At 41.0% G+C, this 14,327-nt stretch overlaps 2 protein-coding genes across 2 annotated transcripts; one reads left to right on the plus strand and one right to left on the minus strand.

The window, feature by feature from the left end:
• Nucleotides 1-593: 593 nt before the first annotated feature.
• yy1a (YY1 transcription factor a) lies at nt 594-7,173 on the minus strand. The gene is made up of 5 exons (XM_048227738.1): nt 6,493-7,173; nt 3,936-4,098; nt 2,546-2,606; nt 1,962-2,120; nt 594-1,724 (listed from the first exon to the last, which is right to left on the minus strand). Exons 1-5 carry the CDS (start codon nt 7,004-7,006, stop codon nt 1,542-1,544), a joined length of 1,080 nt encoding a protein of 359 aa, XP_048083695.1. The 5' UTR covers nt 7,007-7,173; the 3' UTR covers nt 594-1,541.
• Nucleotides 7,174-7,949: 776 nt separating this feature from the next.
• degs2 (delta(4)-desaturase, sphingolipid 2) lies at nt 7,950-13,499 on the plus strand. Its single transcript, XM_048228129.1, has 3 exons — nt 7,950-8,046; nt 10,972-11,714; nt 12,811-13,499. The coding sequence occupies exons 1-3, from the start codon at nt 7,965-7,967 to the stop codon at nt 12,952-12,954; spliced, it is 969 nt and encodes a 322-aa protein (XP_048084086.1). The 5' UTR covers nt 7,950-7,964; the 3' UTR covers nt 12,955-13,499.
• Nucleotides 13,500-14,327: the final 828 nt, after the last annotated feature.

Raw genomic sequence — 14,327 nt, forward strand, 5'->3', positions numbered from 1 at the left:
TTTCTCCAGACCCTTGGGACTTTGATTAGACCCTGGTATCCAAATGAAATGCAGATTCTGTTTTTATGTGAAGAAGAGTTTGGACCACTGAGCAACGGTCCAGTTCTGGCTCTTTTCACAGGAGTGGCTTGACACTAGGAATATGCCACTTGTAGACCATTTCCTGGACACGTCTGTGCATGGTGGCTCTTGATGCAGCCTCAGTCCACAACTTGTAAAGTTCCCCCAAGTTTTTGAATCAATCTTGTCATCCTTGTTGCTTTCATACCTTTTCCTACCACACTTTTCCATTCCAGTCAACTTTCCATGAATATGCTTTCATGCTGCACTCTGTGAACACCCTGCCCACCTTTCGAGACCCACCTGTATACACAAATACATACATGCTCCCAGCAAACCAGCATGTATGTATTTGTGTATAATTATGTATACCCCTCACTGATATCGATATGAATTGATGGGTCTGCCTCCTATTTTTGCTTCACCTTCCTTCTGTAAACATTTAACATAAGTCTGTTAGTACCACCTCTACTCGTATCCAATCCAACAAACACTCAAACGCTGTCCTAATGAACACGGTGAGTGACTCAAAATGGGGACCGCTGTTTTATTATTACTGGTCACCATTGTACAGGGGGGTGTTTATATCAACAAGGGTTAATCAAGTTGTACAATACATTCTGACTATGCAAAAACAGACACCCCAGATTGTTTTCAGGTTTGTTCCTAATAAAGAAAAAAAATAAACAGGATTTTCAGTGATGGACATAAGCTTTTTGCATCTGCTATTAACATCAGGATAACTTAAGAGATAAAAAGGGTTTTGATAGGTTTAACACCATTTCACATTTCTATTATCTACATGATTGAGAAATCAACTGTGCGTTGTAATTATACAAAAGGAAACCTGAAAGGATACCCCCCACAAATTATATATATGATAACAATAATAATAACAACAACAATAATAATAATATCCTTTTTACAGGAAAAAAACAGAACTGCAAGAACTGCAAATTCTTCTAAAAATCCTAAATCTCTGGGGATCACACACACACAGACATACACACACACACACACGCACGCACATAACATGACTACATATAAGGTCAAAAATAAGTGTACAATATGCACACTTTAAAACAAATAATTTTGACTTTTAAAAAAGCAATTCATTGTTTCCTTTCAGATGGTTTGCACAAAAGAATACACTACACGTGAGCGCCGACTTCTCTTTGGGTGCTGCAGTGGCAATAGCTCGACTGTAGACGCAGGTCCCGGACTTTCACATCTTCACAAGAAGAAACTTTCAAAACCAGGTGGTTCGTTAAAAAGGAAAAAAAAAAAAAAGGACGCTTTCCTCTTTCTTCACTTTTCTCGGGAGGTGAGGGGCTGAGTAAGTCATCTACAGTGTTTATTATTCTCACCTCTGTACTTATCAAATATCAAAAAGTCTGTCATGGTGTTCTCTCACAGTTTTTTTTTTTTTTATCCTGGAAACAATATACAAAGGGTCCGTTTTTCTAGGCCACACACGGAACTCACTGGTTGTTTTTGGCTTTGGCGTGTGTTAGGATGTGTGACTTTAGGTTGGTGGACTGGGCAAACTTCTTGTTGCAGCCGTCGAAGGGGCAAACGTAGGGCCGGTCCCCGGTGTGGATGCGCACATGTGTCCGGAGGTTAAAGTCCAGAGAGAACCTTTTTCCACAGCCCTCGAATGTGCACTGAAAGTGAACGGACAGACAGAACAGACGTTAGCCATCTATAGGAGGCTTACACACTAAAACATCGATATAGGTACGGAGAGTTCAACTACAAGTATTTATCTAAAAGGACAGAAAAAAAAGAATGAATTCTGAGACTCATCAGTGAAAAGTGATATACTACAAATAAAAATATACACAATACACACAGAGTTGCTGTGCAAACATAAACTTTCAACTTAAGTCCAAGTGACTCACCTGGAAAGGCTTCTCCCCAGTATGTACAAGCTGGTGCCGCTTCAGTTTGGAGCTCTCCACGAAGGCCTTGCCACACTCTGCACACACATGCACGCGCGGCCCGTGGGTGTGCAAGTGCTTCCGCATGGCCGAGTTATCCCTGAACATTTTGGTACAGCCCTGGGAGGAAGAAGCACAACAGACAAGTCTCAGTCACAGTCAGATCACTTCACTCCAGCACCAACACTGCAAAGTCACTGGAAAGGGCCACCTGGTGGCAGAAGGTGGAATGGAAGTGATCTATGCAGGTGTGTGTCATAAACATACCTCTTTGAAGAAAAGTTTACATTTGAAAACGCCCTAAATTCAGTGTGCTATGCATGCTTTGCTAGGATGGCACACTAGACAAGACATAACCGCAAAAAAGTCAAATGTTGACAATAACTACGGAACTAATAACTCAATGACTTGAGAGAGAGTGGATCTACATGTCAGATTACTCAGATGTCCATTTAGTCTCATAGCACTAGAAACTGTATTGTGTTTCAAAATGCCTTTAAGAATACTGTTCAACATGTTACATGTCACATGTACAAGACACTCACTTTGTGTGGACAAGCTATTGTCCTAGGTGCATCATCTTCCTTAATTTTCCGTGGCTTCATCCTGCATCAAAACACAAATGAACAAAAGTTACTACACTGGTCTTTTTCATTAAATGTTAACAATTAACAGTTTATAACTAACTCTAGTTTTCTTACATTTGAGATGTAATCACAATCCTGTCACTATATCAGGGAACCTACAGCTACAGCATTAGAAACTGAGCTAGATCAATGATCTGGCCCATCACACAGTGTTTCACGATAGATAGTGTTTCACGATAGATCTGTGCAATGAAATATAAACACAGTACGTCTTTCTCTAACGTTGTCGTTCAGTTAAAGCTAACATTAAACCAAACTAGGGCTTAAAATTAATTTTTCAAAATGGGGGAAATTCCCGCTTCAGTGCTTCACATAGGGGGGATTAATACAGTTTGGACAGCAGGACCATTAAAAGTTTGTACTGTATGCCTATTGATTTTATATAAGGCCCTAGATTCTACATTCGGAACAAAGTGCAAAAAAGAGTGATATTCAGGGTATAACTTATAATAGAAAAATTGTGCCTGCTTGATACCAATCAGTATTTTGTCTGCAAATACAAAGTTTTATTTATGTTTAACCCGTTCATCTATCGACAAAGTCCTCGATGTTAATTATTTCCTTATTACAGGCATCAATGAGAAAAAAACACTTAGACTTACATGATTTCGGTTTTGATTTTCTAATAGGAGTAAGTGTTTGTGACAACACGTCATGATAAATTTGGTAATATTTGATCGCTGTTTTGCTATAAAGCATCTTTCACGTAATGAATGCGCATTCTAGAAAGTGAAAGTAGGCCTACTATGCGCTCCGTGTCTGTAGCTGTCTGTGCACATCCGCAATCGATTATAACGTTTCTCAAATGGAGAACACATCCATGTTCCCTCGCGTCTCATGGCCACTCTAGACTTCTGTGTTTGCAAAATTCCTGACAGTTCCTGATCGCTAAACTTTTGTTTTCATTTCCTGTCGGTTAGCAGTTGATGCAGAAGCACCTAGCAGAATTTAACTTCAGCGGTGACAAATGCTGCTGAGAGAGAGAAAGAGACAGGGAAAGAGAGAGGGAAAGAGGCACCCGTAAAATGGTCCTGTGCGCGCCTGTGTGTGTGTCTCTGCATAGGGCTACGTTCAATAGAAGTCAGAAGTTGGTCCGTCCAGTCAATAGTCCCGCATTCACGCCGCTCCATTATTAGATTAACGTTATCAGACAGCGCTGTAAAATGTGTGCAGGAATTTCTCGCATTATGATGGCTAGAGTTGTGGGACAATACATTACACGCAATACACGCGCTGAAATGTAGGCCCTATGAAACTCCATGCCTGCTGCTGCTTGTGTGATGCTTACCTAGCAAACTCCGCCAGCTGTTTGGGATCTGACAGGTCAATTCCCGGGATTCCCCCAGGCGGGAGCTTCTTCCCCGTCATGTACTCCGAGTAGTCTGGAGGGGAGTTCTCCCCAATGATCTGTTCCTCCACCACAGTCTCATGATCAATGTCCTTCTTGTCATCTGTGTTTAAAAGGGTGTGGGACATAAAAAGCCTGGTTAAATATGGATATATACAGCCAGTGCGGTCATGTTCAGTCAAGAATGTTAAGTTTTACTTTAAAGGGTCATTTTTATCCTCAGCATTAAACAGAATACAAACTGAAGCTTCTGCCTGTTCTCTGCATTCAATTCATCTGTCTTTTGTATATCTTATGGAAGCTTACATATATAAATGAAACAGGGCAGAGTTTGAAACCCAATGTATTTTTTTATATGTAGAGGGAGCATAAATCAGGCACAAAAAAGTACACAAAAGACTCTGGTAAACAGATCAGAGGAGTGCCTTCAACTATTAACAGTCTGTGTAATACAATCACTGCACTGAAACAGATCAATCACTGTGGCAAGGAGTGTGTTGCGTCACTTGACAAGTTCCATCTCAACAACACATCAAAATAATGATAACAAAACAAAAAAGTTCGGAAACATTAAAAGTTGAGAAACGAAAATGTGCAAAATGGGGCTTCTTTTTCAAGAATGTGTAGGAAACAATTTCCTGTCAAACACAACTGTTAACACTTAAAGAGACAGACAATGCCTGTCTCTTCCTGTAAACACTACTCCAGGGTGCTACAATGGAACCTGTATTTGAAAGGGCAGTTCTGCGGACACAGGTCAATAACAAACACCACAAATAAAAACCTTGTTGATGATACTTGGTAGATGACCCAACAACAACAATAATGACAACAGTTCTCCTTTAAGAAAATATATCCCTGCTTAACAAACCAGGTCTAGGAGACCTGTCCATTCATAGTAAACCAATAAGGTCCCTTAGACAGCTTGAAGGCAAACATTTATTCCTCTAAGACTAATATCAGGGGTCATTTTGAAAACTATAACTAAAATGAGGGGAAAGTAGGCAAACTCATGCAAGAAAGCAGTTAGGCTTTTGATAGTTATAAATGGCAAGGACTGTAGTATCACAACACATGTTACATTCCTTTGTAATTAGCAAATTTAGTATGCATTATGGAAGGCGTGAACCTCTGGGTTTCGAAAAAGTTCAGTCTGCCCTATACTATCAAAAATGCAATGACATTGTGTTGCACAGCCTCTTTGGCAGAGGAGGAAAAAGATTTAATGAGCCAGTAACCCAGTTGGCACCCACAAAAAAAGGTCATATTTTGTCCTGTTGCGTCACGAAGTCACCTAGCTAATCTTGTGAGAGCCACCAACGTACGCCTACTCCTTGCATCAATTTACCGAGTTAAGATACCTTTAGGGGTGTTGTCTCATGAGTAGCGTTAACGTTAAGCTTTCCGAGTGTTGTCGTTTCAGAGTCAAGTTACACTGCAAGTGAATTTAAGATTCATCTAGGTGCTACATAAATTCTGCTGTTCAGCATACAGGTCAAATTGTTATGTTAGGTAACGTAAATGCTAAACAGACATCGGTGCATGTGGTTTACGCCATATTTCCAATAAATACATATCAGTATAATGAAATTTAGTCACACGGAACGACCGTAGTTGTGAGTTAAATTGTAACTCCTCAACACTTTCTAGTGCTGTGCAAGTAACGTTGGCGTAAACGTTAATTGGTGTTGGCTAGAGCTAGATCGCTAGCGTGCTTATTAGCCAGTCTGCTGATGTTAGAGCAAGGCATTGCAAATAGCAAAACACAAACCCGTGACATGTTCTATTTAGGTGCAATTATTGCTACATTATTTGTCATAACACCAACTTGGATAAGAGCTGGCAGGCAATCGCATGCCTTGAACTAAGTCCTGGCTTTCAGGCTAGATGTTAGCTATTGAACGCTATAATAATGTGACATAACGTTTAGGTCCCGAAAGGTTCAAACAAATTAATCAGAGAACAAAATGCACTGGCGTAATGGAGAGCGGAGACGATGTTCCCCACTAAAATTGCAAACCTAAAGGTCATTGCTTTTCAAAATGCTTTTCAAAATGTGCTAACAGCTATATGCTCCAGTATACGACGTCCCACCCCTTGATGAGCCATGAGTGGTTCAGCAGCAATGAATCTCGCTAGTATGACAAACTGCGCCATTGCGGCCTACTCTTAGAGCCAGCAGTGGTTCACTGCCTCCCGCTCTGGCCGCCATCTTCCCCGGCCGCATCAACGCCATTTTTTCGGGCCGCCATACTGGTCTGGGGGAATATGGCGGCGCCCATCAATGCTTAAAAACATGGCTTCCCTTCAAAACAAAAACATTTCAATCCGGTCTGCATTCAGAGATGATTTTTTTAACTATAATAATTACCCCAGTATTGGCCCATCTTTCAATCAGTATGCCGTTCAAAAGGACAACGCCCGCACACGGCCCTCTTTGAAAGCACAAAGAACAATGCAATGATAGAAGACACTTGTTTCAGTCACTTGAACTCACCTGATGCCCACATCGTAACGGAAAATTCTCCTTCCAGAGTCTTTATTTGTACTTGTTTCTGCTCCCATTTTCGACTGCTTGCTTCAGCTGCAGTCAAGTAACTCTTTTTACCAGCTTTCTTGCCGCTGCCGCCAGCCCCCTTCTTCATCCGGCCCACAGAGCTTTTCCCTGCAACAGTCACCAGCGTCTGCTCGATATATTCCTCTTCAGCAGCAGGGACTGGAACTGGTATAAGAATTTGGTCCTCGAAATCGTCGTCCGCTCGTAGATCTGAGTCGTCCCCACCGACTACCTCCTCTCGAGTTTGAACTAATATCACCTCCTGATGATGATGAACATGGTTCGGATCATCAGAGTCCAGAGGCTGCAAAGCGATCATAGGCTGGTGTTCGTCGTCGTCTCCACCGACCACAGTTGTCTCTATCGTTTCTACTTCGATTTCGTGCAGTTCAACTATCTCTGCAGGCATTTCTGAACCGTCGGCCTCGATATACAATGTGTCTCCCGATGCCATATTGGAAATATTCTATTGCTTTCACCTACACCAACGTGTCTGTCTTCCCCCTCTCCTATTCCTTTGCTACCGTTCCTCCTCTTTGGCAACACAAACTCTCTCCGTCCGTCCCACACGAACTCCCGTCGACACTATGGCCTGCTTACATATTCTCGCGAGAAATGTCTATGGCGCACACATTCGAGCGTGAGAAAAACTCAATCAGTTTCATCCTCACTGATCTGAAAGCACGCACCGTCAGCCAACTGATTCTGAACCTACTTTGAAGAGAATATATGCTAGAAATATTGAAATATATAGGCTAGGTGATGTTTGGTTTATTATAGACATTTGTACTGTTTTTTTTTTTTTTGTACCGTGGGATGTCTGGTTCCTTTCATGTTGAGTTCAACTCAAACTCCATGTGAGAATATCTCTCATTTTAGAGCAGCAAATCGCAACAGAAAATGAGACATAAGGCCAAGGCTACTTTACGGGGTCTTGTAGCCCTATGATGCCGTTTATTTAAAAGGGGCTAAGATCAAGTACATAGCCTAACTCAATATAGCTTAGATAAAAGATGATACACTGATTAGGATATTTTATTAAAGGTTTCATTTAGACAAAATATGCCAGATGCCATAGAGGCTACAATCTAGAATTGACTTTGGACAACACACTGATTGTAATGAATAAGCGCTCCTTAATAGGCAATATAGGCACACTACTGATACAATTAATATATTTTAGTGTAGTAATATTTACGTCATATTGTTTTAGGCTTAGGCCTACATAGTCTGACACCATATGCAGCTATGTCAAAGGCTACAGTTTAGCCTTCATAGTTGTTTGACCGGACCTCGCCATCTAACTCTGGGAGTGGCTCCGTCACCTGCCTACCCGAGGGTGTGTCATCCTGAAGAGGACTACTTTCGTAAGGTAAGCTACTCACACACACCGCAGCCGACACAGTGCCGAAATGGGGAAAGCAAGTGGGCGCTGGGACTTTGAATGGGTTTATAATGAACAGCCGCATACTTCGCGAAGAAAAGAAATTCTAGGTAAGAAACATAGGCCTATAGCCTCGCAAATGAAAATGATTGTTGGCTATACATTATAGTCGATTTGTCTTTTAAAATGTGGCATTGTTCAAGGATTGTGATCTTGTCAAAATTAGAAAAAATGTTACAGACTGCACGCTTTCAGTGTAGCCTATATCCTCTCAGTTTTGTCTAGCGAAGACACGTCGCGCGTTCGAATGATAGTTATTAATTTTAGGCTTAGATATAACTTTGGCTAATGCACCTGTTTCCATGTAGCCCATAAGTCTATGCAACTTTGAACAGGGAAGACAAGTTATAACAAACGCAGGTGTTAGGGGCTCAGGTGTAGTAGCCTGCGTTAGACTTTTTAAGACCTGTCTGACAGGCTACCAGATACATTTTAAATATGTTATTAACGACATGACAAGCATTGAAATATTAACTGGCCGTTCTTTAAGATGGTTAAACTGGACTCATATGGACCAACCTGTTATTGGTTTCCATAGTTGCATTGTATTTAATTAGGCTACACAATTTGGGAGGCTAGCCTATAACTTCAAGAAAAGGTGACATAGGGCCCACTGTCAAAATGTCAAACAGTCAACAGCTAGGGAATATCCTGCAATATGTAAGATGATCACATGCAAAAGACTGCCTTGTTGGGAGAACAATGACAAAATGTCCCAGCAGGTGGAGTTGACAAAGCCTTCATGGTAACAGGACACAAGGTGTTAGTAATGGCACACAGACAGTAAGCATGGGAGTCACACCACACTGACCATGGAAGGGTCATGACAGTATACCAGATTTTTCTGTCTGACATATGGCCACTGTTTTCAAAGTAGCCTTTATTGCCTTAAAATACCTAACATTTAATTGGTGTGGGCTTTCTTTCTAAAGTATTTTGAAGTAATCTTACAAGTAAGCCTAGGGTTTTTTTTTTCTTTAAAAAATCTTCAGTTTAATTGTAAATCAACATAGAGGGTTGGAAATGTAGGTAATTGCCTACTTACAGTGAGAGCTCTACCTTTTTCAAGTACCAGTCTAAGATCAAAAGCATTTCGTAGTATCCTTCTGTGAATTGCAGACCACAGAGAGTTGTGTTGCTCCTTAAATATTAATAGCTTTTGTTGTTATTATCAACAAGCCAAATAGCTCAGGTGGGCTAGATCTCCTTGGTAGCACACAGGGTGTGACAGGGTGTAGACTTTTTTCCGTCTCCACAGTGTGTTGTAATATTTTTATGCTACACAACCAAGAGAAGCAGTTGCTTCCTGGCATTTAAATTCTGCTCAAGGGGGAGGTCAGTAACCAATCTACTCAAACTTTAGGAGATAAAACAACAATAAAATTACGTCTTGATGTTTTTTTTTTTTAACTTTACACCCTGTCCACTAGGCTTGCTCTCTCTCTTTGTCCCCTTAGTCACAGGGGATGGTTACATTTGTAGATTACACTTGTAAGATGTCATAGAAAATGTGGGTAAATTTGCATAATGCAACGGAAGAGATGTCTGAGAAAATATCTCCTCATTGATTAGATAGAATTGTTGCCACCCATGTTGATATGCAAAAGGTGAGTCATAAAGGATCAGTTATTTTCCCTTGTTTATGACACATGGTTATTCATTAAATCTTCACAAGTGATCATGTGAGCACTTATAGCCTACTTAACCAGACATGGATGGAAACATTTTAAAATATTTAGGCTGTAAATCTATGGAAAATCCTTTCTTGGCTAGAGACGGTTACGAAACTCAAAATGTTTGAATCAGCTTGCTGCCTATTTGCTGAACAGGGAATCCAACTGCAAGGTGTCAACGTTGCCATGGAGTCATTCCACAGGGACGTGTTATGGTGTGTCTTATTTTCTGGAAAGTGAAGTCACACCAAAAGGCAATAAGGGGAAAAACTGACTAGTCTCTCAAATCACTCGGCTATAAATGGCCTGTGCTTGAATTTAAACCTCTCTTAATGCTCCCCAAGGTGACCTGTATTATCAGGGAAAAGATCAGGCATTGCCACTTCTGAATAATTAATGAAAAAAGTGGGAGGGAAAACCAAATGATCAGGCAAGCCAGCAGAAGAAAAACAATGGCTTCAGACCACTGGGGCAGGTTTAGTGGAAGATTGAAACCGACATTGAGAGCTCCGTAAAACCTGTGAAGCACTCACTGACGGAAAATGTTGTTTTGTTTACAAACGTGTTGACAAATGCACAAACTGCATGACCATAGAGCCACCCCCATGGAATGAGCAACATTTGCATCTTAGTGCCATGCAAATAGACAAGAGCCCAAATGAAATGGCAAGAGTTTGCCTCTAAATCCATTGTGAACAATCACTTCAATTGATGTCACTTTTTGTGAATATTAACGATACTCTTGAGCACCACTTTTTAACCCTGGCAAATATGGTTAAAAACAAATAACAAGGTGCAAAACAACACCCTCCTAATTGCACTGGGCTGTTGCCAGGAATATTGTTTTCCCAAGGGCTGAAGCATTAGCGGGTGATTCAATTACTGTATATTATGTTGTAGTACCACTTTATATGCTGAGTAGTTGAAGCTGTCAAAAAGACAATTAAAGGACTATTACATACAAAGCTTGTCTTATACCCTAAACTGAGCAAGATCAAAATGTCTGATTAACTAGAATTCAGGCAGACCAAAAAATATATTTGCATAGTGAGATAGGATCAGGTTTGCTCATCATTGTGTGACAGAAGTCAAATAACTCACCAGTTGATCATGATGGGTAAAAGAGCATGTTGTTGCTGATTGTTGACAATCACAGTGATTACAATTACATTATCTTGTTACTTGTACATGATTTGTGACAAGTGATGTGATGAACCTGCACGCATTTTTCTTGATATTTGAACGTGATTACACTTGTATAATGTGAATCTCATTGTGTTTCCTTTTCTGTTTGATTGACAGCTAAATATCCAGAGATTAAGTCTCTGATGGGTCATGATCCACAGCTGAAATGGGTGGTATCGGGGATGGTCCTCACACAGCTTCTGGCCTGTTATCTGGTGCATGACCTCCCCTGGAAATGGGTGTTTTTCTGGGCGTACGCCTTCGGTGGCTGCATCAACCACTCGCTCACACTGGCCATCCATGACATCTCCCACAACGTGGCCTTCGGTAACAGCAAGGCGCGCCTGAACCGCTGGTTCGCCATGTTCGCCAACCTCCCCATCGGCCTGCCCTACTCTGCCTCCTTTAAGAAGTACCACATCGACCACCACCGCTACCTAGGCGGGGACGGTCTGGACGTGGACATCCCCACGGAGATGGAGGGCTGGTTCTTCTGCACTCCGGCGCGAAAAGTCCTCTGGCTCTTCTTACAGCCTTTATTTTATGCACTGCGTCCACTGGTGGTGAACCCTAAGCCAGTCACCAAACTGGAGATGCTGAACGCAGTCGTTCAGTTTGTGGTGGACTTCATAATCTACTACCTGTGGGGACTGAAGCCCATTATTTACCTGATCGCAGGCTCTATCCTGTGCATGGGTCTGCACCCCATCTCTGGACACTTCATCGCTGAGCACTACATGTTCCTGAAGGGCCATGAGACGTACTCCTACTACGGCCCCCTCAACTATATCACCTTCAACGTTGGCTACCATATGGAGCATCACGACTTCCCCAGCATTCCTGGCAGTAAACTTCCGCTGGTGAGTAGCCTCTTCCCCTAAGATGACGGGCATATTTCTTTTGGCCAGCCTCTTAGCTCCTCAGATCTGAAAGAAGACCATGTGCTTCTTGAGAAATATTGTACACTAAAGACTAAATAGTCTGAAGGATCTGTGTACCCCCCTTTACATTCTCTGTTTAACTTTGTGACATAAATATGTCTTGCATAGTGAGATATGACTCCAGAGTAGGTGAATTATGAGCCTGCCATCTCATGATGTTTCATAAGAAGGCTGGCTTGCTTCAGACATTGATGGATGGGTGTGGATAAGAATCCCCATCTCTGGCTTAACTAATACTTGTCATTGCAGTCACTTAATAGGTGTATACTGAGTTGTTTTTTTTTTTTACAATGGATACAACTACAAGTACTGTATGATGGCATGCTCAAGAAAAGATTTAAGATGAATACAGTATTTTGTGTGATCACCTAATCTGCCATCAGAGATACAGATCTTTGTAGCGTTAACTACAAAATCTTTCAAGTCAATGTAAACAGTTACGCCTTCACAAAAGATAGCTGGAGCAATACAACTTCTGCTGAACAGGGTGGAGTACTCATTGACCCATTTTAGCTTTTTGTTTTATGGCTGACTTTAGCCCGTGACGGCTAATCATATTTCAAAACCTGCTGGAATGCTTCCCTTTTTTGCAGTGAAACCTTTGGTGATATGTGATGCTGGGTGCTTTGTGATTGAGTTTTAACCACAAATATTGATAGAAAGCGCAGTCTGAGTAACACATTAACCATAAGCAGAACACACAGCCTCTCCCTCTACACATGCCTGAGGGAAGTCATCCATGCTTCACCTGAACATTCATCTGTCATACTTTTTCTGTAGAAACGTCATATTGAAATTTATTCGTGGTTTCTCACACTTACAAGGATTGCTCCCCATTCCACAGGACTACACTATTCCCCTTTCACAATTTCTTACTGACAGGCTCAAAGCACTTCAGATGTACTAAATATCACACACACAACACTGCTATGACCAAAATCACTGATAGGAGTCTTGATGCAATGTCTCTCTACCTTAGACCTAGAGTTGAGTTTAACCAGACGTTTCTGTTCAGGTAAAGAAGATTGCAGCGGAGTACTATGATGGTCTCCCCCAGCACACGTCGTGGGTGCGCGTTCTGTGGGACTTTGTGTTCGACGACAGCATCGGCCCCTACGCCAGAATTAAGCGTCAATACAAGCTTGTTAAACAGGAATGAAGGCACAGTCAAGTGACGTGCACCACATAGTGAGAGCTGTTTGTATTTCTTTGTGTCACCTGCCCACACACGATAGAGCTCCCTCCCTCTAGCGCTCCCTTTCACACACCTTACAACCATGAGGAAAATTACATTTGATTTTTATTTTGGCCTTCCCAAACCTGTTTGTCTTGTTTCTCAGGATAATCCTACAGGATTCTACAGCTTGATAGTCTAGTGCACAGCTGTACATATAGCTCCAGCCACTGAAGTCCCATCCCACAGTGCAAACCATTCTGGACCACTGTATCATTTTGTCCATGTGTTATCACTGGTTAGGATATGAGTAATGTGACTTTTATTCCATAAGTGAAAAACCATTCATTTGAGAAATGAGTCCCTATCCTGAATATCTGATCTCAGTTTGAGGTTCACACATTACTTTCTCATTCATTAAAGCCCAGCCATGTCTTCATTCATTAGGCTGGTTTCCCATACACGCATTAAGCCTGGTCTTAATCCATGTCAATGTCTAAGAAAAAAAGTAAGTAAATAACATTTTGCTATATTGAATTATTTATCCATTTAATTTGGAATGGTTGATTTTGACAGAACTTTCAGATACTGTGTGGAGATACAATTGGCACTGTAATGTATCGAGTTGTTATATATGGAATGTTTTTTGTGCCAAAATTAAATAAATAAATGAAATATGAAATCAATAAATGAAATATAAAATAAATAATTAAAAGTTGAAATAAATAAATGAAATATGAAATAAATAAATAAAAGATTAAATAAATAGTTAAATAAATAAAAGATTAAATGTAAAAACCATACATTGACATTTACATTCCATATGCACGGTCTTGCAATGTGCCATGAAATAAATATGTGCACATAGCATGTCTTATCAACCCTCAGACACAGCAAACAGACCCATCAAATGACAGAACGCTTTCACACCTGATATCTTCCAAAAAGTATTAATTTAGAATTAAATCCTTGTTGTTGTATGTTTTATGAGTTATGATATGAGTCTGAGCTATGTCCTTAGTCCAGTGTGGTTCACAGGTAGCAAGCCAGTACAGTCTGACTCAAAGCTGGATCACTTCGTGTTATTTCAGGCAGCAATCAGTGGTTAGGTCCCGCCTTGATGGGTGACTGATGTATTTATTTATTTCATGGCACATTGCATGACTACAGAGCCCAGGTGTCATTGCAGGATATTTTTGTGTATCGAGAGAATGTGCGCTCATTTGACTAAATCGTGCACATGTTTGACTAAATTGTGCTCTCAATTTAGTAAAATCGTATGCGCGGTGGCCTGATATACTAAATTGAAACACGCCAAATGACACCTCCTGGGCTCATTACTGATATTATTGATTTCA

This window comes from Alosa alosa, chromosome 19 (assembly GCF_017589495.1).
Source record: "Alosa alosa isolate M-15738 ecotype Scorff River chromosome 19, AALO_Geno_1.1, whole genome shotgun sequence".
Classification (NCBI taxonomy): domain Eukaryota; kingdom Metazoa; phylum Chordata; class Actinopteri; order Clupeiformes; family Clupeidae; genus Alosa; species Alosa alosa.